This window comes from Rhinoderma darwinii, chromosome 2 (assembly GCF_050947455.1).
Source record: "Rhinoderma darwinii isolate aRhiDar2 chromosome 2, aRhiDar2.hap1, whole genome shotgun sequence".
NCBI lineage: Eukaryota > Metazoa > Chordata > Amphibia > Anura > Rhinodermatidae > Rhinoderma > Rhinoderma darwinii.
In genome coordinates this window covers 111,912,433-111,936,922 of record NC_134688.1, presented here as the reverse complement: position 1 = coordinate 111,936,922, position 24,490 = coordinate 111,912,433, and the positions used below count along the sequence as shown (strand labels likewise).

Sequence of the window (24,490 nt, the reverse complement as noted above, 5' to 3'; positions counted from 1 at the left end):
AAAGGAAAAACATTTACAACAAGCTGTACATCTAGAAATAAACTTTTACGTGAGTCAAGTTTGAAAATGAAGGGGTAGATGTCTATATAACAAACCAAAAAACTTGAAAGGGAATTATGATTTCAGAAAATGAAAGGGGATTTCCCATGAGAGACGTGACATATCCACAGAATAGATATGTCAAATGTCAGATGCGGGTCCCACCTCTGGGACCCACACCTATCTCCAGAATGGGGCCCCCTAATCCCAGTGTGTTGCGGCTGAATGAGGCGAATTCCGACCATGAAATATGGTCGTGAATTACGTAAACAGCATAGCTCGCTGAGCTACACTGTTTCCGTAAGTCCCATAGAACTGATTGGTAGTTACGGAAACAGCGTAGCTCGCATGCTACGCGGCTTCCGTAACTGCCATTCACTACTATGGGAGTTACGGAAACCGCGCAGCTCAGCGAGCTTTGCCGTTTTCGTAACTACCAGAAAGTGGCCGAGAATCAGCGAGATCAGACAAAGCTACAAAAGGGTTTAGGGGGCCCCATTCTAGAGATGGGTGCGGGTCCCAGAGGCGGGACCTGCATCTATCTGACATATCCTGTGGATATGTCATAAATGTCTCATGGGAAAACCCCATTAATGTTATTTTTGTATAATAAAAGGTTATACAATTTTCTAATATACTTTCTGCATTAATTCCTTTTCCAGATCTCTGCTTATGGTTATTCAGTAGGAACATTTATGGTTTACTTCAGTGAATAAAATTCAGTGCATGGCCATGTGATGGCCACCGGTGCATGGCTCGTTACTGTATGCATATCAGAGCGCTGTCTACTAACGATCCCAGCACCTGTGTGTCCATCACATGACCATGGACAGAATTGTAAATAATGAATGCTCCTACTGAACAACAAGTGGAGATTGTAAAAACTGTGAGGAATGCAGAAAGTACATTGGAAAATTGTATAACTTAACACAAAAAACAACATTTGCTAAATCCAGACAACCCCTTTAAACAAAAACAGTTGTGCACAGGAGACGAGGAAGGATTGGTCTTACCTTCGAAGCACCAACAACAAAGCTGTGCGCAACATTCGCAATGAAACCATCTACATGGACTCCTAGGTCTCTGCAACACAGAATCAAACAGTATTAAACAAAATATTCTAAAGCGAAGACTGCACTAGCTCGTTGCCTGTAGGAGGGGCCAAGATTTTGAATTCTAAGGCCCCATGCACACGACCGTGAAAAATCTCCATAATTGCGGACAGCAATACAGTCTGCATTTACGGACCCGCCGGATTCTATTGGCCACGGACAACTTTCCGTATCGCTACGGAAGGGTGTCCGTGCCATAGAACTGTGCTGGGAATTATGTCCTACTTTTAGTTTTTTTATGAGCCGTGCTCCCATACTTTGTATGGCAGGGAAATGCAGCCCGTGGCAGTCAGCCGTGCCCACAATCGAAGGCCGTGATTACGGGCATGGCCGTGTGCATAAGGCCTTAGTGTCAAGCCTCCTAGTAGAAACAGCATATACCCATGATCCTGGTCCCCCAATGTAACGAACGAGAAAGGTAATTTTCTCATGACATATTCCATTTAACTTTCTTGGTAATGATAAGCACAAGAATACAGCATGGCATATTGCCCAGCAAATTACTTTACCACTGCTTTACTACTTGAAGCAGTAAAAAAAAGCAAAATACGGTTAGAGTTTTATTATAGAATTTGAAAAAAAACAAACAAAAACACGAGTACTTACACCTTAACTATGTCACCATTTTTCAGACGGTAATCTTGGTCGCTCTTCAGAGGGGAGAAGTGACACACAGTGTTATTAACGGATATACTTGTTGGAAAGGCAATACCTGCAATAAAGAAAAGAGCCCAAGTAAGAGAGCGATGAAGCATAGTGTGATCAGTCATAATTTAGGGCCTGCAAGTTCTCCTAGACTACAGCTTAAATGGAGTCTTTCAGCACATTTTCGGCTAACAAATGGCTGGCACTGCTAGTTAGCGATAGGGTAGAGGAACATACCAGTGGGGTGGATCATAGGGCTTGCATCAGGGTAAGAAAATAATAATATTGCTGCACCATATACTAATTAGGTTGGAGAGCCCGCTGAAGTGGCCGACGTCTAGCGCTCCAACCACTGCGCTCCCCAGTTGAACGACGGCTCTGTTTGTATGACTATCAAGACAAGCAGAGCCGTTCATCTACTGCAGAGGGGAGTGGTTGGAACACACTCCAACCTAATTCGCATACAACACTCGGCGGAATAAAAATTATTTTTTACCCTGATGCAAGCCCTATGATCCACCTCACTGATATGTACATCTTACTTCACCTCCTATCGCTAACTAGTGGTCCCGGCCCTTTGTTAGCATAAAAAGTGCCAGACTCCCTTTTAAACGGGGTTGCTTCAGTTTCAGCAAATTAAAGGGGTATTCCAGGTACAAAAAGTTATTCCCCCCATCAGTAGGATAGGGGGTAACTTGCTGATCAGCAGGTGTCTGACAGCTGGGACCCCCACAGTTTATGGGAACGGGGGCCCCGTACCCCCCCATTTGAACGGAGCGGCAGGTTGCTCATGCAGACCGCCGCTCCATTCATTCTCTATGAGTGCGCCTGAAATAGCCGAACCCTGTACTTCGCAGTTTCCAGCACCGCCATAGAGAATGGATCAGCAGTGTGTGTGTGAGCAACCTGACGCTCAGTTTAAACGGGAGAGGGGGGGGGGGGGTGTCACGGGGCCCCCGTTCTCGCAAACTGTGAGGGGCTCCCACCGATCAGTTAAGAATAGGGAGTGACTTCTTGTAGCCGGAATGCCCCTTTTAAGGTGTTATTCCCATCTCAGATTCCTGGCGGGTACAATCCAGTCACTTCAGCCATGACTATGGACGCTGCGGTCGTCTGAAACGCATAGGCAGCGTGCACCATTCATATCCACCTTTTGCCATGGGACATTGTCTCCTTTTTATACAATAAAATTGGAACTATGTTTCCATTTTAAACAATCTATTTCTCAAGAATTACTTTGCGCTGGAACCTGCCTTGTACCCTTGTTCGCGTCTACAGATCGTGTGCCTACACGAGGACCCGGGCGCAGCTGGCAGCGGGACTCTGCCGAAGGTGAGCTGGAGGTTGCTCTCCATATATACTTGGTCTCCAATATCTGTATCATTTTCTCTTAAAGATAAGTGTGTGGTGTAGGGCAGTTTGTGAATAAACAGATTATCAAGAGCCAGTGGGGTTATTGGCCTGCATGTTCGCGTCTTAAAGAGTCAAGTGTTCTTCTTCAGCAACCACTGTCTTACGTGACTGCTAGATCAAACGGCAATGTGGAGAAGCAAATTCAATCTGAGCTAATTAGAAGTGTTAGTCATAGGGCGTATTCACACGAAAATTGAATACGTCCATATGACGACTGTTAAAAGAACAGTCGTCACACGGACGCATGTATTATAATGGGGCCGTTCACACGGCCGTTGTCTCAATGGACCGTATGAAGGGTCCGTTGAAAAATAGAACATGTCCTATTTTCTTCTGTTTTCACGGATCCCTCAGACTCAAGGAAAACTGGTCCCACACGGGTGAAAATCAGACAAGAAAGACACCCGTTTTTCACGTCAGAGTTTGCCCACGTTCGTGTGAATAAGCCCATACTGAAGTATGCACCAAGACCTTATTACACCACAACATAGTGCAGTAACTACACGATTACACCCAATGGCACACACTGCATAATGTAAACCACGTTTGTAACCAAATAAATCCCACTGACCTTTCTTCATCTCTTTTTCTTTTTTGAAAATCTTGCCAGTTTCCTCCATGATCATAGCATCTCCCTTTTCACACAGGTTGAGTATAGAAGATTCTGCAGTGGCTGCCTCCACAAGTGTGCGCAGGACCCCTACAACACACAAAAGGGATCAAATGAATCCGCCTGAAAGGCCCCATTTATCACTGCGTTCTGAGTGGGCGAAGTTGCATTTGGTGTATATTCCAGTTTTCATGTGGGAGATTAAAAACCAAGCCGAATTCTCTCTCTACAAGAGGCGTCATTTCACGGAGTGAAGAGGATTTATTCATGGAACGATTATCTCCTTGGAAGTCATATTCAGAGATTTTTTTTTTTTTAAAGCAAGTAAAGGAACGAAGAGATTGGCAATAGTGGTAATATAAAAAACAAACACTACACAACGGGGCCCTATGTCCTTCTGTTTCATTGTCCGATGTTGCAACCAGTACACAGACACGTTTGCATGTATACCAATACCTCAGAAAACCAGGCAAATTAGGTGGATAAATTGTGGAACACATTTCAAATAAAAAACTACATTAACCTCTTAACGACGGACGGACATGTCCGGCCAGTGAAGGAGCTAGTATATCCATCCTCTGATCGCGCGGGTACTGCCAGTGTACCCCTCCGATCAGTGGCAGGAGCACGGCTGTTATACACAGTCAGGCTCCTGCCGCAACCGAAGCGCGCTCAGATTCCGGCAGTTTAACCCATTAGATGTGTTTGACAGAGGGAGGCGCCCCCGCAAAGAAATCAAACCAGAGGAATGGCTTAATAGATTGACCGTTTTACACTGACAGGCAATAATGCTTTGGTATATCAAGTATACCAAAGCATTACATAAGCAATCAGCAGATCGCATGGTGAAGTCCACTGGTGGGACTAAAAAAAAACAATGAAAAAAAAACAAAAATAGTCAATAAAAATTTTGCCCCCAAAAAAAAGTGGTTTCATTTAGTAAAAGTGTCAAAACAAACATACACATATATGGTATCCCCGCGATCGTAACAACTCATACAATAAAACACATTAATTGAACCACCATATAAACGGCGTCCAAAAACAAAAACACAAAAATCTCTTTTCTCACATTCCCCCCATAAAAAAATACATAAAAAAGGTAATCTACAAGTCCTGTGTACCCCAAAATAGTACTAATGAAAACTACAGTGGCCCGCAAAAATCAAGCAAACATACGGCCACATTGACAGAAAAATAAAAAAAGTTACGGTTCTTGGAATGCGGCGGTACAAAAACAAGTAATTGTTTTTTAAAAGGGTTTTTATTGTGCAAACGTAGGAAAACAAAAAATCTTTACATATTTGGTATCCCCGTAATCGTGCCAACCCATAGAATAAAAAGGTAACATGTTATTTACGCTGCAGAGTAAACAGCGTACATTTATAAACGTGAAAATCAATGTTGGAATAGCTGCATATTTTCAATTCTCTCCTAAAATAAAGTTAATCGATATATTATATGCATCCAAAAATGGTATAATTACAAAATACAACTCGTCCCGCAAAAAACAAGCCCTTATACAGCTATGTCGACGGAAAAAAAGTTACGACTTCTGGAAAGCGACCGTGAGAAAACAAAAAATAATCCTTGGTCATTAACGCGCAAAATGGCCTGGTCATTAAGGATAAAATTAAAAACAATTTTGCTAAACTTCATCTAGAGGCACTAGTGATGTTATCACTGACTACTAGATACTATATAGGAATAAAAATGCTACGTGCATGCCGGCTACAGCCACCCCCACCATCTATTTACTAAAATTATATAAGAAATCCGTAATATAAGGTGTCTAGAGATATGGGGCACATATAGAAGGCCCATAAATTTATGTAAATAATCCAAAAAATGCTTGCAATGTATGCTATACCAATGAATATGTGACATTCTCCAGGATACCCAGTGACGGATTAGACTTGTAAATTTCATGCAGTATCGTGAATAGGACTCTGGTGACACTAGTATCACGGCTATTATTTATAATTGGCACTGACGGCCTTCTTTTAGGCCCCATGCACACAACCGTGCCCATAATCACAGTCCGTGAAAGTATAGGAGCACGGTCCGAAAAAAAGCAAATAGGACATGTCCTATCTTTTGCGGAGCCTTTCTACGGCCACCTTCCCGTAAATATTGGGAAGGGGTCAATCTTCCTTAGAAATGAATGGGTCCATAATTACAGACCGTAATTATGGACAAAAACTACAGATGTGTGCATGAGGCCCTTACTAATGAAAACCAACAGGGTTTCAGTACTTTCAGCTCTCATTCTTGGGCTTTCAAGATCAGTCTTCTGCCGAACTGGCAAGGGGGCGTGTTACTATGGCTGTGGAACTGTCCAATCAGATATGGACAGTGTTACAGCAAGAGCGAGGAGAGAGTGTGCGCGAGCGCACGCTCTCATTCTTGAGCTTTCGAGATCAGTCTTCTGAAGTACTGGCGAGGGGGCGTGTCACTGCTATGGACAGTGTAAGAGCTGTGGAGAGGAGAGCGCGCATGAGAAAAGGCTGCAGCGACCGGGAGTCAGAACCCCACCAATCTGATATATTAATGACCTATCCTAAGTATAGGCCATCAATTAAAAAATGCCAGACAACCTCTAAGTGGCTGCATATAAGGGGAGACAAAGTGGAGAGCTGAAACTAGAATTAAAACATTTGCAATTTACAAATTTTTGCAATGACTAGATCCTTCCCTTTGGTGTAGAAAATGATACTGCCCAAGGAAAAGAAGATCTCTCATCTACCATAAGTGTCTCTAAGGCTCTGTTCACACAGTTTTTTTGCAGGCTGAAAAATCTGCCTCAAATTTCCCTTAGGCCTCATTCACACGACAGGTTTTCCCGGCCGGGTGCCGGCCGTTCATAAATCGGCCGGCACCCGGCTGCATTAGGAATAATAGACCCCTAATGGGGCTATTCACACGACCGATTTTTTGACGGCCGGGAAAACCGCCCGTCAAAAAATAGGACATGCTCTATTTTCGCCCGGGTACCCGGCCCCCATAGAAGTCTATGGGGCCGGGTAATACCCGGCCATCACCGGGATGTGTCCCGAGTGACGGCCGGGTTTTCCGGCTCTTGCGCTCTATCTCCTCCTCCTCACAGCGCAGAGTGCATGTGAGGAGGAGGAGTTGATGCCATTCTGACGAATGGCATCGCTGTACACGGTGTGGCAGGGCCGGGGTGTACAGCAGGTGGAAGGGAGCGCTGCGCTGGCTCCCTTCTCCTGCTTGTTTTAAAAGCGCCCTGGCCCGGCGATACCTTTGATGGCGCCGCTAGCAGCTGCAGCAGCTGCTGCTGCGGCTGCTACTACTGTAGCGACGCCACTATAGCAGAGCGGGGAGGTATCTCCCCGCTCTGCTATGTGCTATCCGCACTTTAGCTCCTTGAAGGAGCGGAATCCCCGTGTGTTCGGGGATTCCGTTCCTGGACAGAGAGCTTGATGTCTCTGTCCATATCTGGGCAGTGACATCAGGGGAAACTCCTGAAGCGGAATCCCCGAAGGAGTTGCCGCTGATGTCACTGTCCGGATCTGCCCGGCCCGGCACGGATGCATAACTTTATGCAAACCGGCCGGGCAGAATGGCCGATTTTACCGGCCGGCACTCGGGCTCGGACGCGACCCGGTCGTGTGAATCCCGCCTTAGGAGATTTGAGGCAGATTTTGACATGCCTGAACTTTTTGCCGTGTTTTTTGGCCACAGCCATTGAGCTTCCCGGGCAAAAAAAAAAATGCTGCGAAAACCGCTTTCTCTGCCTCCCATTGATGTCACTGGGAGGTCAGAGACAAACACCTGAAGAAAGGGCAAGTGCTTATTTTTCCCCACAAGCATTTTTTCTGCTCGCAGGAAAAAAAATGCCTCCATCTCCCAATGAAATCAAGAGAGGTTTTCAGCCATTTGGCGCTTTTTCGGTGCCAAAAAACTCTGCGTGAACGGGGCCTAAGACATCTCACTGTATAGCCAGATTTCAGGAGATACTCATTTTCAAGATTTATTATATTTAGTGATACGGATTTTGTTCAGGTTTAACCCATGTATTAAGATGATTTATGTACAACCTCTAAATGTACAAAACATGGTCAGGAATCATATCCAGCAGCAGATCTTTTTACTGCTCTTCTATTCTAGAATATTTACACATGACAAAAATATTTGGTTCGAGTGCTCTTGCACACGATCGAGATCAGGCTGTGGAAAAAAACTGTCCGAGCGTCGGCTGTATTTCCCAGCAATACCATGGTACAGGAATACGGGACTCCTGGCATCATAGACATTTTATGATGCTAGGAGTCCCTGCCTTCCCGCGGAACAGTTCTGCGGGGAGGCAGGGACTCCTAGCATCATAAAACGTCTGATGCCAGGAGTCCCGTACACCTGTTCCGTGGTCGGGCTAGGAAATCCATCCCATACTCGGGCCGTTTTTCACGGTCTGCTCTCAGTAATGTGCAAGAGCACTAATTACTTTTAGGCCTCATGCACACAAACATTTTTTTTCCTCCCGTAAATACGGGTCCTTGGTCACACGTATTCGACCCGTATTGCACCAGTATTTACAGACCCGTGCCCATAAATACGGGTCCGGTGTCACCAGTATTCCACCCGTATTTACGGGCATGTTTTCGCTGCAAAATTGCACTGCAGTAATCGGCAGCCCTTCTCTCTATCAGTGCAGGATAGAGAGAAGGGGCAGCCCTTTCCGCAGAAAAAGTAAAAGAAATTCATACTTACCCGGCCGTTGTCTTGGTGACGCGTCCCTCTTTCGACATCCAGGGAGGTCGGGCTGGATGACGCGGCAGTCCATGTGACTGCTGCAGCCTGTGATTGGCTGCAGTGGTCACATGGGCTGAAACGTCATCCTAAGAGGCCAAACTGGTGGACGAAGCAGGGAGTTCTGGGTAAGTATGAACGTCTTTTTTTTTATTTTTACAGGTTGATCTATATTGTGATCGGTAGTTTCTGTCCAGGGTGCTGAAAGAGTTACTGCCGATCGTTTAACTCTTTCAGCACCCTGGACAGTGACTATCCCCTGACATCGCCTAGCAACGCTCCCGTAATTACGTGTGCACACGTAGTCACCCTTAATTACGGGAGCCCCATAGACTTCTACGGGCCTGCCCGTGCCGTAATTACGGCCTGAAATAGGACATATTCTATATTTTTCAACGGCCCGGGCACCTTCCCGTAAGCATACGGGGAGGTACCCGTGGCCAATAGAAGTCCATGGGCCCGTAAAAACGTGTCGTAATTACGGGCATTTTTACGTTTGTGTGCATGGGACCTTAGTCTGGTGTCACACATGCAGTTTGCCTGGAAGTTATTTTTATGCAGTATTTTTATTCCAAAAGCAAGGAGCAGATCCAAAAAACTAAGGAAAAGTATAAAGAACAACTGATACTCTTCTCTTTTGGATCCACTCCCATATTTGGCTAAAAAAAAACTGATCAAAAACAGCCATGAAAACGGTATGTGTGATTTTAGCCTTAGCAGACGCAAATGTATTCATGATATCTATCAGTCAGGTTTAGCTTGTTGAAGACAATCCACCACACCCACCGATCATGGACTCGCTCTACCAGTTGGAAGCTCTATTTTTCTTTACACCTCCTTGAGATTAGGACACATTCAGACATGTTTTATGAAGAGGTATGAAATAGAAGGAAACATTTGAGTGCATCAGCAAGTCTAGTAACTCTTTTATTGTAGATTCTATAGTCAATGCAATAGTTAGCCCAAATTTATTTTTGAATTGTAAAATATCTATATGCGGTACATCAAGATATGACAATCCTCTAACTGACAAGGACTTATGTCATGACTAAGTGCTTGCTGCAACTACGATGAGGACTTGCATTCAAATGATGCCAGAATTTAATTCTAAGTGCCATATTCGGGGCACAGGACTCGAAGTCTGAAAGCAAGATAAAGTTTAAAGGTGCCCATACACTTTAACCCCTTAATGACCAGCCTATTTTAGACCTTAATGACCAAGCCATTTTTTACGTTTTTCCATCGTCGCATTCCAAGAGCTATACACTTTTTATTTTTGAGTCGACATAGCTGTATAAGGTCTTGTTTATTGCGGGACAAGTTGTAATTTTTAATAGAACCATTTTGGGGTACATAGAATTTATTGATTAACTTAAATTAACTTTTTTTATGGGGGGGGGGGGGAATAGAAAAAAATCTGCAATTTCGCCACACTTTTTTGCATCTTCAATTTACGCCGTTTACCGTGTGGCATAAATAACACAATAACTTTATTCAGTGGGTTGTTGCGATTGCAGCGATACCAAATTTGTATAGTTTTTGTACGTTTTACTACTTTTACAGTTAGGCCTCATGCACACGACCGTAAAAACTCCCGTTATTACGGGTCGTAATTACGACCCGTAATAACGGGCTCATAGACTTCTATTGGCGACGGGTGCCTTCCCGTTTTCTCACGGGAAGGTGCCTGTGCCGTTGAAAAAGATAGAACATGTCCTATTTCAGGCCGTAATAACGGCACGGACAGTCCATAGAAGTCTATGTAGCTCTCGTAATGACGGGTGGCTACATGTGTGCACCCGTCATTACGGCAGCGTTGCTAAGCGACGTCAGTAAATTGTCACTGTCTAGGGAGCTGAAAGAGTTAACTGATCGGCAGTAACTTTTTCAGCACCCTGGACAGTGACTACCGATCAGAATAAACCTGTAAAAAATAAAAATAAAAGACGTTCATACTTAAAGAGGCTCTGTCACCAGATTTTGCAACCCCTATCTGCTATTGCAGCAGATAGGCGCTGCAATGTAGATTACAGTAACGTTTTTATTTTTAAAAAACGAGCATTTTTGGCCAAGTTATGACCATTTTTGTAGTTATGCAAATGAGGCTTGCAAAAGTCCAACTGGGCGTGTTTAAAGTAAAAGTCCAACTGGGCGTGTATTATGTGCGTACATCGGGGCGGTTTTAATACTTTTACTAGCTGGGCGTTCTGATGAGAAGTATCATCCACTTCTCTTCAGAACGCCCAGCTTCTGACAGTGCAGATCTGTGACGTCACTCACAGGTCCTGCATCGTGACGGCCACATCGGCAGCAGAGGCTACTGTTGATTCTGCAGCAGCATCAGCGTTTGCAGGTAAGTCGATCTTACCTGCAAAAGCTGATGCTGCTGCAGAATCAACTGTAGCCTCTGGTGCCGATGTGACCGTCACGATGCAGGACCTGTGAGTGACGTCACAGATCTGCACTGTCAGAAGCTGGGCGTTCTGAAGAGAAGAGGATGTTACTTCTCTTCAGAGCGCCCAGCTAGTAAAAGTATTAAAAACGCCCCGATGTACGCACATAATACACACCCACTTGGACTTTTGCAAGCCTCATTTGCATAACTACAAAAATGGTCATAACTTGGCCAAAAATGCTCGTTTTTTAAAAATAAAAACGTTACTGTAATCTACATTGCAGCGCCTATCTGCTGCAATAGCAGATAGGGGTTGCAAAATCTGGTGACAGAGCCTCTTTAACGAGAACTTCCTGCTTCCTCCAGTCCGGTCTCCCGCCCGTTGCCTTGGTGACACGTCCCTCTCGACATCCGGCCCGACGTCCTGGATGACGTTTCAGGCCATGTGACCGCTGCAGCCAATCACAGGTCAATCCCAGGCTGCAGCAGTCACATGGACTGCCGCGTCATCCAGGGATGTCGGGCTGGATGTGAAGAGAGGGACGCGTCACCAAGACAACGGCCGGGTAAGTATGAATTTCTTTAACTTTTATTACAGAAAGGGCTGTCCCTTCTCTCTATCCTGCACTGATAGAGAGAAGGGAAGCCGATTAGTGCAGTGCTATTTTGCCGCCAAAAACGTGCCCGTAAATACGGGTGGAATACGGGTGACACCGGACCCATATTTACGGGCACGGGTTCGTAAATACTGGTGCAAAACGGGTCGAATACGTGTGACACCGGACCCGTATTTACGCCAGTATTTACGGGTGGGAAAAAATACGGTCGTGTGCATGAGGCCTAAAAACGCTTTTTTTTCAAAATTATTTGTTTTTGTGTCTCCATATTTTGAAGAGCCATAACTTTTTTTATTTTTTCGCCTATGCAGTCGTATGAGGGGTTTTTTTTGCGTGACTTGTAGTTTTTATCGGTACCATTTTGGAGTAGATGCAACTTTTTTATCACTTTTTATCAAATTTTTTTTAAGTCAGGATTCACAGAAAGCAGCAATTTTTGCATGGTTTTTTATTTTCTTTTTTACGATGTTCACCGTGCGGGTTAAATGATGTAATAAGTTTATAGTCTGGGTCGTTACGGACACGGCGATACCAAATGTGTAACTTTTTTACAGTATAAAGAAAGGGAGGAAACCTCCAGCTCACCGGTTCTGCGTCTCCAGAGATGTCGCTCGGATCCCCGCGACGGCCCGCGGTGTGTGTTGCAAGAAAAAGGAAGAGATGATCCAGCGCTGATAATGGTTTAAAAGGGAAGGACAATTCCCATGTTTGTTGGAGAAATTATTAAAATTGGACTGGAGACGCAGTCTGAAGGCAGGAGTAAGCAGGGAGTGTACCCGAGCCTACGCGTTTCGAACGCACACTGCTTATACTCCCTGCTTACTCCAGCCTTGAGACTGCGTCTCCCGTCCAATTTTAATAATTTCTCCAACAAACATGGGAATTGTCCTTCCCTTTTAAACCATTATCAGAGCTGGATCATCTCTTCCTTTTTCTTGTAACTTTTTTACTTTATTTTGTGTTTTAATAATAAAGCAGTTTGTAAGGGGAAAAGTGGGTTTTTCATTATTTTTCCCCACTTTTTTTTTTTACTGTTTTACTAGTCCCACTAGGGGACTTCACTATGCGATTATCCGATCGCATTTATAATACACTGCAATACTTCTGTATTGCAGTGTATTATGCCTGTTCGTGTAAAACGGACAGGCATCTTGCAGGTCATGCCAGAGGCATGACCTAGCAGGCAGACCTGGGGGCCTTTATTAGGCCCCCGGCTGCCATCGGCGACACAGACACTCGGCGATCTTATCACCGGGTGTCAGTGGGATGAAAGGGAGCTCCCACCCTCTCTCCAAAACCACTCAGATGCGGCACTCGCTATTGAGCGCCGCATCTGAAGTGTTAAACGGGTGAGATCGATACTAATATCGATCTCACCCGGTCGAGCAGGGACGCCCCCAGCTACCTCTGGCAGCTGAGAGCAGGAACATTTGACAGCTCCCTGATCGGTTTACTTATTCCGATGCAGTGACGTAGAAAGGCAATTGCATCGGAATAAAGCCCGTTAGTGACCGACATAAAAACACTATGGGGCGGTCACTAACGGGTTAAAAGATGTCCTCACAATCCCCTGACGGCAGAATTTGATGGGGAGGAGTGGACTCGGATTTCAACATGCCCGATTCTGCTTGGGATAAGCCATGTGTTTAATCAATAAAGATTTTTGTATTTTCTTAACATTAGATATCTTTGGACTCTTTTTTCTCAAGTTTATATATGTCAGAGGAGTCAAGCAGCGGCTTATTCCCTTTTCCAGATTGAAAACAAGCATGCTTAGTGTATGTGCAGACGAGAACTGCAATTACGTCTGAAATTACGGAGCGGTTTCCAGGAGAAAACCGCTCCTGAATTTCAGACGTAATTGCATGTACTCGCGTTTTGCCGGGCGTCTTTTACGGACGTAATTTGGAGCGGTTCTTCATTGGATTCAATGAAAAACGGCTCCAATTACGTCCCAAGAAGTGTCCTGCACTTCTTTGACGAGGCTGTAATCTTACGCGCCGTATTTTGACAGCGACGCGTAATATGACAGGTCATCAGCACAGTACATCGTAAAGCCCATTGAAAGTAATGGGCAGATGTTTGCCGACGTATTGGAGCCCGTTTTTCAGACGTAAAACGCCTCCATTACGTCTGAAAATAGGTCATGTCAACCCAGCCTTAGAGCTTATTCAGACGAACGTAAAATACGTCCGTGCAACGCGCGTGATTTTCACTCGCCTCACACGGACCTATATTAGTCTATGGGGCCGTGCAGATGGTCAGTGATTTTTCCGCAGCGTGAATCCGCTGCGTAAAACTCACAACATGTCCTATATTTGTGCATCACGCACCCATTAAAGTCAATAGGTGCGTGAAAATCACGCTCACCACATGGAAGCACTTCCGTGGAACGCGCGTGATTTGCGCAACAGCAGTGAAAAGTATGAATGAAAACAGAAAAGCACCACGTGCTTTCCTGTTTACAAACATACAGAGTGTCATAATGATGGCGGCTGCGCAAAAATCACGCAGCCACGCATCATACAGTGATGACACACGGAGCTGTTAAGTGCCTTCTGCGCGCGCAAAACGCCACATTTTTTGCCCGAGCAAAACGCACACGCTCGTGTGAATCCGGCCTTAGGGTTTCTTCTTCCCCCTCAACTACCCTGTCTGTTATGGTCATCTCTCCCCCTGTATATCCTCCAGTAACCCCAGTGCGTAAGGGGGAAAACAAGAACTTATCTTCGTGTTATCACCTCCCAATGGGACAGAATAGGTCACATATATATGAAAGGGGGAAGTGGGATTTTTACCGGCATCTGGATCACAGATTTTTGGTGAACATATACCCATGTAGACATCGGTATAAGCGGGATGCGTGACCTTTGCACATGCTGAACTTTTATTTTTAGTAAGTGTTGTGCATCTTTTACCCACAAACGTGACTTTTTCTGCAATTTTTTTTTAGTGTAAAGTTCTGGGTACTGTTTATACAGCGTGTAAAGGGTCTACTCATAAAATGCATAGAAGTATTAGTGGATATTTTTATTTTAAAATTCAGGTTTTATTTATGTCAAAAGTGAAAATTGGTGCAAAACTGATTTACTAATATGTCTGCACCTAGAACGTGTCAAAAATGGGCCACAATTTGGCACATTTAATTTCAGAACATATGTCTGCACCTCTCTAGAAGACAATTAAAAAAAACAAAAAAAACAAAAACGAAAAACGGGGCCGGGAATAAAAAAAAAAAAAAAAAAGGGGTGTAGCTTAATATGCGACTAAGATCTGGTATTAAGCCACACATTTTTGATAGAAGTTCGGCTTACAGCTATTCCTCCCGACTCCCTCATATACAGGCATGCCCCGCTCGACAAAGCGTGCATGCGTTTCCCAGGGAGAAAGCCGCTGTCCGACTCCTCGGGCAGCGACTTATCTAATAACGAACAAAAAGGTAGGGCATGTTGAAATTTAACATGCCTGACCCATCTGCCGTCGGGGGAAGGGTCAGGACACTGCCCGTCAGATTAGATGGTCGGCCGGTCTCACCAAAATAGTATGTCCAGGTTTTTACTCTGAGACCAGTTTGCAAACAAAAGTTGTTTTGTGACAGCCATTGGTTTGGTTGTCCATGCAAATACATGCAAGTCTGATCACCCTGCACAATGCCATGTGTCAGGCAGGCGGTGTAATGACATACATTGTAGTGTGAATGAGTCTGACAGATAAGGTCTTACATGTAAACCCTCCTGGTAGCGGTTTGGCCTCACAGAGAACTAACGCATGTCATAGAGCACCATGGATTTCAGCTTGAGATCTGCAATATGGTGCGCCATAAAAGGAGCTGCGCCATCAGGCTCTGGTCGACTTGGTATAATCCATTTATTACAGTCACTCATTGTAATACCTTACCAAATCACTCACGATGAAATAAATCACTTTATAATGTTCAGAGCACTTACTAACCAGGTTATTAAACGGACTAGCAGAGGCCACCGGTGATCTGAGGGAGGGTGGTATGGTCTAAAATAACACGATCAACGTGTCAAAGATTGACATCCGCCGTTCCTGTGTTACGGTTATAAAGCTCTGTGGAGATCACAGTTACAGTATAAGGCCTTATTCACACAAGAGTGCCCGATTCGCGTCCTTAAAGAAAGGCGTTTTTCCTCCATGTGAATGTCCGTATTGCATCCGTGGGTAATCGGTTTTTCTCCTCTGCAAGCAATTCCTAGTTTCACTTTTTTTTCCGCAAGCTCTTTAGCTATTGAGTCTGTGAAATACAGACAGCACATAGACGTCGCCCCATTCTGTCCATTTTTTTCACGCACCCATAGACTATAATAGGTTGAGACTCCTCCCAAAAACAGACCAGAATACTACACGCTGTAAGTTTCTTGAACCAGTCACGCTCCGTCTAAAAAAAAAACCCAAAAGGATGTGTAATCAGGCCCTTTGACTTGTAGGAATCAGTGTGTCGTCCGTTATCAAAACTTACAGAACGAGAACTCAAGGCCCGGGCCAATTATCGGGCAAACGCTCGTTGACGATAATTGTCCAGTGTAAACAGAGCAGTTATCAGAACGGATCGTTTTAAAAATGAAAAATATTATCGCTGTTGGCAGCACATCCACCTGTGTAAACGGAGACGCGCTGCCGACATGATATGTATGGGGATGAGCGATCGGAGTAATGAGCGCCCGTCCCCACACTAGCTCCTTGTTAAAGGAGCAAATGTGCGCCGAACAACGAGCGGTCTTGATCGGCGCTCGTTTACACGGCCCATGTAAGACGACCTTATGTTTGTGTGAATAAGGGGGTTTTCCCATAATCCATGTTGATCACCTTTCCACAGGATAGGAGATAAATATCTGATCAGTGGTGGTCCTGTGAATGTTTGGCCACTGCTCCATTCACTTTCTATCGGACTGCATCTCAGCTCTCTCCGGCAACCCTGAAGATGAAAGGAGCGGTGGTCGAGCATGCGCAGAACAGTTCCATTCACATGGGGCGCACAGGGACAGCCAGGTAAGCCTGTTCTCGTGATCCCTGCGATCGAACCCCCATCAGTTAGATATTTATCACCCAATCTTGAGCCTTCTGTGAGTGTTTAGCGCCAGTGTAATTCCTGAAGTGACTTCATATAATTAGAGATGTTTGATTGTAGAGAACAGGCTCATTTATGGCGGCGGTAACCCTCAACAAGTCGAAACCTAAAAGGGACACAAAAGCTCGTAACCATTTATAACTTCCGGCCGTGGAGAACACATGGGCTCCTGAAGGCCGCCATAGAAAGTGTGGAGTAAGGTAAAAGAGCGGTCACCAGAAAGTACGGCGGGCCCGGCAGACACGTGGGTGCCCGGGAGAAGTACGAGTGCCGGGTAGGCACATGGCAGGCGGGACACGTGCGATCCCCTCCCCCACTGTGCCGTTTAGCGTATACCGGCCGCCAGTACACATGATGCGCACACGAGGTTCCCGGAGATACCCAAGAGCTGTGCCCAACTGTGCCCGCGTTAAGGCCGGGTGCTACCCGGCATTCATGCGTTGACACCCGTAACCCGGCAAAGACACATCCCCTCTGCTGACAGCCGGACACTCACTGTTGGCGATGTCGCCCCCCATCTTGTATTTGGTGACCACCAAGTCCTCAGCGATCGTCTGATCTTGCTGCTCATCGTCACCCGACATTTTGGCGTCCAACTGTCTCCCTTCTGCACAGGCGTGCGGCGAACACAGAGAGAGTAAGGACTCAGGAGGCGTGAGCACACCGCAGACGTAGGGTTGAGGGTCAGGCGGGTTAGCCGCGAAGCACTTTGGTAGTTGTAGTTCGCAGTCCCGCTGCTGCTCTGACGTGAGGGCGCTCTGGGCGCTTACTACATGAGCTAACCACATTTCCGCGCTGCTGTTCGCAAAGAATGTCGGGAGCTGTAGTTCTCTGCCGGCAAATATACCCTAGCAGTAGTTTGGGAGCCTAGTGAGGAAAGAGTTTCGTTAGGGTATGTGCACACGTAGTGACCAAAAACGTCTGAAAATCCAGAGCTGTTTTCAAGGGAAAACAGACCCTGCTTTTCAGACGTTTTTTGACCAACTCGCATTTTTCGCGGCGTTTTTCGCGCCGTTTTCGCGGCGTTTTTTACGTCCGTTTTTGGAGCTGTTTTCATTGGAGTCTATGAGAAAACAGCTCCAAAAACGTCCAAAGAAGTGTCCTGTCAAACGACGACTCGTAAATAACAGGTCGTCTGCACAGTACGTCGGCAAACCCATTCAAATGAATGGGCAGATGTTTGCCGACGTATTGTAGCCCTATTTTCAGACGTAAAACGAGGCATAATACGCCTCGTTTACGTCTGAAAATAGGTCGTGTGAACCCAGCCTTAGGGTATGTTCACACGGCGGGGGTCCGTAACGGCTGAAATTACGGGGATGTTTCAGCCTGAAAACATCCCCGTAATTTCAGCCGTACCGGCATGTGCAGGCGCTTGAACGCCGCGTCAATTACGGCCGTAATTAGCGCTGCTATTCATTGGCGTCAATGAATAGCGGCTCCAATTATGGCCAAAGAAGTGACAGGTCACTTCTTCTACGCGGGCGTCTATTTACGCGCCGTCACTTGACAGCGGCGCGTAAATATACGCCTCGTGTGAACAGACAAACGTCTGCCCATTGCTTTCAATGGGCAGATGTTTGTCAGCATTATTGAGGCGCTATTTTCAGACGTAATTCTGGGCAAAAACGCCCGAATTACGTCCGTAAATAGGCCGTGTGATCATACCCTTAGGCAGAATAGGGCATGGTTATATATGTAGAAAATATGTAAGTAAGGGTATAGTTACACAATGAACTACACTTACCAATACTATTTTACTATTCCTAGTGCAGTGCACAACAATTCAGTAATAGATAGAGTTCAGGGTCAATTTACACGTCAGAAGTTTTTTGAAAGTTTAGTTACCCTTTAATTTAAAAATTGCCCTACATATCCCCTTTGAGCTCAGTGTTTTTTTCGTGCCACGAAATGTAATAAAAGGTGCATGCCTCTAAATAAATTTGGTGCATTTTGGACAGTTTTAAAATCTAATCCTATGAGCATCAAAATTTGTGCCGTTTTCGCCTATAAATCTTAATGAATGTGGCCTAAACTACGTCTCCTTGGAAAGGTTCGCACAACCCGTGGAAAAAAGCACTATCCCGCTCCAGGCTCTATCTACAGGGAGCACTGTGGCATTATCTACAGGGCGCACTGTGTGGCACTATCTACAGGGGGCATTGTGGAATTTTATACAGGGGGCACTATTAACGGGGCACTGGCACTATCAACAGTGCAGTGTGTGGTACTATCTACAGGGGGCAACATGGCACTATCTATAGAGGGCACTGTGGCGCTTTATACAGGGGACACCATCGCACTATCTGTGGCACTACCTACAGGTCATTGAGGCACTATCTACAGAAGAAACTGGCACTATCTACAGTGGACACTGTGGCACTATCTACAGAGGGCAGTGTGTGGGACTATTAACGGAGGGCTGACACTATCTACATTGGCACTCTAGCACAAAATGTGTGCTATTTTCATTCATATATCTTAAAGAGGCTCTGTCACCAGATTTTGCAACCCCTATCTGCTATTGCAGCAGATCGGCGCTGCAATGTAGATTACAGTAACGTTTTTATTTTTAAAAAACGAGCATTTTTGGCCAAGTTATGACCATTTTTGTATTTATGCAAATGAGGCTTGCAAAAGTACAACTGGGCGTGTTTAAAGTAAAAGTCCAACTGGGCGTGTATTATGTGCGTACATCGGGGCGTGTTTACTACTTTTACTAGCTGGGCATTCTGACGAGAAGTATCATCCACTTCTCTTCACAACGCCCAGCTTCTGGCAGATCACGCTGTGACGTCACTTCCCCAGGTCCTGCATCGTGTCAGACGAGTGAGGACACATCGGCACCAGAGGCTACAGTTGATTCTGCAGCAGCATCAGCGTTTGCAGGTAAGTAGCTACATCGATTTACCTGCAGGGCCCAAAAGGAAGGGAGCACCCGGAGGCTTTCAGGACTCATATTCTGCTTGAAAATGTTTTAGGCCCCACTGTACATTTGGAGAAGCTTTGAGCTGCCAGAACGAAAGAAACTCCCCATAAACGACCCCATTTACAAAACTAGACCCCTTAAGTTATTTATCTAGGGGTATAGTTAGCATTTTGACCACACAGGTTTTTCACTAAATATATTGGAATTAGTCTGTAAAAATTAAAATCTGTTCATCGTGCGGGAAAAATAACATTATAGTTTTGTAGTTGGGGTCGTTACGAATGCGGTGATACCAAATATGTGTACTTTTTTAACGTGTTCATTTTTTTCCTATAATAAAAGTCTTATTATAGGAAAAAAATCATTTTGTGTTTATATAACTTATAACTAATTTTTACACTTCTTTTTAAAAAACATTTATTACTTATTTTTACTTTTTTTTACTTGTCCCACTAGGGGACTACGAGACTTGCAGCTTTGACCGCTGCTAGAGTACATTACACTACACACGTAGTGTAATGTACTCTAACTGTCATTGTGACGTAACGGTCTCTCTGACAGGAAGCCGAGGAGGACCGGCCGGAGACTGCTCCTCCGAGGATTCCGTACATGGCAACCCGGAGGCCATTGTCTAGCCTCCGATTGCCACAACAAGCATCGGCAGCCCCCACAATCACTTCGTGGGAGCTGCCGATGTGCTTCAAACCACTTAAATGCGGCAACGGCAATCCGCATTTAAGGGGTTAATTGCCGAAAGCAGCGGCGATGGTCCACTGACCGGCAAAACTGATGTGTCAGCTGTCTAGGACAGCTGTCAGCGCGGGCTTGTCACTCTGTGTTTACACAGTGACAGTTTGAAATACTGACGAAAATGAACGTCATGGTGCGTGATCTAGCAGCCGACCATGACGTTCATTTTCGTCATAGGTCGGGAAAGGGTTAAAGAGGCCCTCAGGTACCAGAACATAGAAGCATTCACCAGAAGGGATCCCAATTAGAGATCTACATCCCCAAAGTATTCATCTAGGGGTATAATAAGAATTTTTAGTTTTGTTTTGTATTTTGGTGGAATGCCAATTTATCTGTGGCCATTTTGATAATAGAAATAATAGATAAGAATTTTTAAAAAATATATAATTTTTAATGGACAAAATAGTTAAAGGGGTATACTAGTAAATAATTGTAATTTAATTTAGTAATCAAGGGAGGAATGATAAATCTCAAAGCATTGTTTCGTACAGAGACCAGGTTTAGAAGGGCATATGTCACACTGATACGTTGTATCCTTCCTGATCCCTCTCTTAGAACAGACACGACATCGCTTTTGGGGTTTACTTTTTTGGCAGTAGGAGGCACTTCACTGGGGAAATGCTGCCCCGGTATGATCCTAGAGGCCTCATTAGTAGCCCTACTTGCCCCCGCTTCCTCCTGATCCCCAAAAAGAAGGCATTTTAGGACTTTTTCTTGGTAACCAAGATAAGTTTCCTGATTGCCGACACGCATAAAAAGTACAAAAGAATTGTACATGGCCATTAGAACCAGATGGACAGCTAATTTTTTGTGCCATGATCTCTTTTTTTCTCATGGCACTATATGGCTGCATCACTTGATCGGCGAGGTCAACTCCACCTATGTTTTTATTATAATCCTTTATGCATACAGGCTTGGAGTTTGTGGCACTCGCCCCATGTATTTGGACAGGGCTGGTGTCATCGCCATGAATTAAGGTCAACATCAGGACGTCTTTTTTGTCCCTAAATTTCATGAATAGGATCTGGTCACTACACAATGCTCTGCATTCCCCGGCTCTCAATTTATCAGCTATAAATGGTTTTGGGAGTCCTCGCTGGTAGCGGCGAATTGTGCCACAGGCTACTGTGTTTTTATCTTGGAGCCAATTAAAAAGTGGGATACTGGTGTAATAGTTATCAAGGTACAAGCTGTATCCTTGCTTTAGAAGTGGATGCATGAGGTCCCACACAATTCGTCGATTTATTCCCAAAAAAGGGGGGCAGTCTGGGGGATTTATTTATGAATCTTTCCCCTCAAATATTCGAAATCAGTGGGTATATCTGGAATCACTTATATCAGAGCGTATATATTTTTTTATTCCATATCTCGCTCTTTTATTAGGTAAATATTGGCGAAAGTGTAGCCTTCCTTTGAAGTGGACTAGGGACTCGTCGATTCATATATTTTTCTCTAGGATACATGACTCCTGGAATTTCATGTTGAATTTTTTTTATTAGTGGCCTTATTTTATTTAGCCGGTCAAAGTTAGGGTCATTTTGGGTGGGGACACAGGAAGTTATCACTATAATGTAAGAATTTTAAGATGGCCTCAAAACGTTTCCTGGGCATTAAATTTGGGTATGATAGAGGACGTCTGTAGTCCAATATGACCCAATGGTGGGTTTCTTTATTAGGCCCATATTTAACAAAAGCCCCCAGAATGTCATCTATTCAAACGATTCGATAGGTTCCTGTCACGAAGCGGGTAGTGGACCCACTAGGCCGTACCGCCGTAGCGGGGAGGCAGCTGGCCAAACAACAGGACACCCCAGAAATACAATGTCCCGCACAAGGGTACCTGGATAGTCCAGACGGTGGCCGCAGCTCTGGCACAGATGGAGATGGGTGCAGCAGATAGCGCCAAATGTGGCGGATGATACTGGAGCCGCAAGTTGCGCCAGACTTGGCGGATTCCTCCGGACGTGGCAGATGACACAGGATGTGGCGGATTCCTCCGGACGTGGCAGATGACACAGGAAGTGGCGGATTCCTCCGGACGTGGCAGATGACACAGGACGTGGCAGATTCCTCCGGACGTGGCAGATCACACAGGACGTAGTATAAGACAGCACATACTGATCTAGGAGGATACCTATGCGCTGAGTAAATGAATGGAGAGAAGTGTATGACGCTGATTGGTCACTGATTGGTCAGCGTCATACACTCCTCTGTACAACGCCCACTTGGTGTAAAGTAAAAACACGCCTAGTTGGGCATTAAGAAAGTAATTAGCATAAAGCTAAAATCGCTAATAACCTGGTAAAAATAGATTGTTTTTCTAAATAAAAAGCACTGCTGTTACCTACATTACAGCGCCGATCTCCTTATGTAGGAGATAGGGCACTTATAATGTGGTGACAGAGCCTCTTTAACCCCTTCCCGCTATTGGGCGTAACTGTACGTCCGAAAACCAAGTGACTTGCCGCAGACGGGCGTACAGTTACGCCCGGCAGATAAAGCGAGCACAGGAGCTGTGCGCGCATTATCTTCAGCGGCTGTCAGCTGTTATGCACAGCTGACATGCCGCTGCAATGGCTGCGATGGCTGTTACCCCCGATCGCAGCCATTTAACCCCTTCAATGCGGCTGTCAATGACGTCCGCCGCATTGAAGTGGTTGACAGAGGGAGGGAGCTCCCTCTGTAACTCCCGAGCCCCCCCGCGATGGATCGCGGGTGGTGATTGTTGCTATGGTAACCAGGAAGCCGTTACTAGGCTTCCTGGTTGCCAAGGTACGGTAGCCTATTAGGTCCTGCCCGAGGCAGGACCTAATCGGCTAACTGTCAAATGAAAAATGACAGTTACGATCCACTGCACTACATAAGTAGTGCAGTGCATCGTGGCGGGGATCAGAAGACCAGATCTTCAAGTCCCCAGGTCAGTGTAAAAGAAAAAGTGAAAAAAGGAAAAAAAAAATGTGAAAGAAAAATAAATAAATAAAAGTTAATAAATAATAAATAAATAATAAAAACAACACTTGCCCTTTTTCCCTGATCAACTCCTTTATTATTAGAAAAAAAATGAAAATATGAAAAAATAACTATACATAATAGGTATCGCCGCGTTCGGAACGGCCCGATCTATAAAAATATCACATTATTTTTACCGCATGGTGAACACCGTAAAAATTGTTAATAAAAAACAATGACAGCATTTTATTTTTTGGTCATCTTGTCTCAAAAATTTTTTAATAAATAGTGATCAAAAAGTTGCAAGTAACGCAAAATGGTACCAATAGAAACTACAGTTTGTCACGCATAAAACAAGCCCTCCCACAGCGATATCAACGGAAAAATAAAAAAGTTATGGCTGTCAGAAAATGGCGACACTAAAACATGATTTTTTTAGAAAAGAGTATTTTTATTGCAGGAATTTAGTGAAACGTAAAAAAACAATATAAATTTGGTGTCGCTGTAATCGTATCGCCCCGCAGAATAAAGTTAACATGTTGTTTATACTGCACGGTGAACACTGTAAAAAAAAAAAAAAAAAAGAAATGTGCTGGAATGGCTGTTTTTTGGTTTCCTCATCTCCCAAAAAATGGAATAAATAGTGATAAAAAAAATCGCATGTACCCCAAAATGGAACCAATAAAAATGACAGCTCGTTTCACAAAAAAATGCGCCCTCACACAGCTCCGTCAACGGAAAAATAACACGTTATGACTCTCAAAACGCAATGATGTAAAATGATTCTAAATGACGGCCCAGACTAATTTTTAGGTCCAGTAGAATTTCACTGAATACCCCACGGGTGGACCCCGTAGACGCAGCGGAGATGAGGAAACTTTAGAGCCTTGTGTGGCTTAATAGGGCTAGTGAAGAAGTCAAATATAAGGCAACACTGGAGCGCAGATATTCTGTATAATACCCAATAAACCCGGCCTGTGCATAAAGGATTGGTTCAAAGCGACAAACCAATCCATGGATTATTCATTCTCCCCATTATTACATCATCCTATTATGACCTGATGTACTCCGCCCAGCTTACATATACCCTGATATACTCCGCCCAGCTTACATATACCCTGATGTACTCCGCACAGTTTACATATACCCTGATGTACTCCGCACAGATT

The 24,490-nt window shown here is 44.8% G+C and overlaps 1 protein-coding gene across 1 annotated transcript in view; it reads right to left on the bottom strand.

Annotated features, from left to right (window-relative positions):
- The window catches only part of PA2G4 (proliferation-associated 2G4), a 41,178-nt gene extending 23,746 nt beyond the window's left edge, over positions 1–17,432 (bottom strand). The window contains exons 1-4 of the mRNA XM_075852136.1: positions 17,190–17,432; positions 3,781–3,909; positions 1,758–1,863; positions 1,053–1,122 (exon numbers count right to left, since the gene is read on the bottom strand). Of these exons, the coding sequence (XP_075708251.1) occupies positions 1,053–1,122; positions 1,758–1,863; positions 3,781–3,909; positions 17,190–17,277 (393 nt within the window). The 5' untranslated portion in view covers positions 17,278–17,432. The remainder of the gene's footprint in view (positions 1–1,052; positions 1,123–1,757; positions 1,864–3,780; positions 3,910–17,189) is intronic.
- Between the last annotated feature and the right edge of the window lie 7,058 nt (positions 17,433–24,490).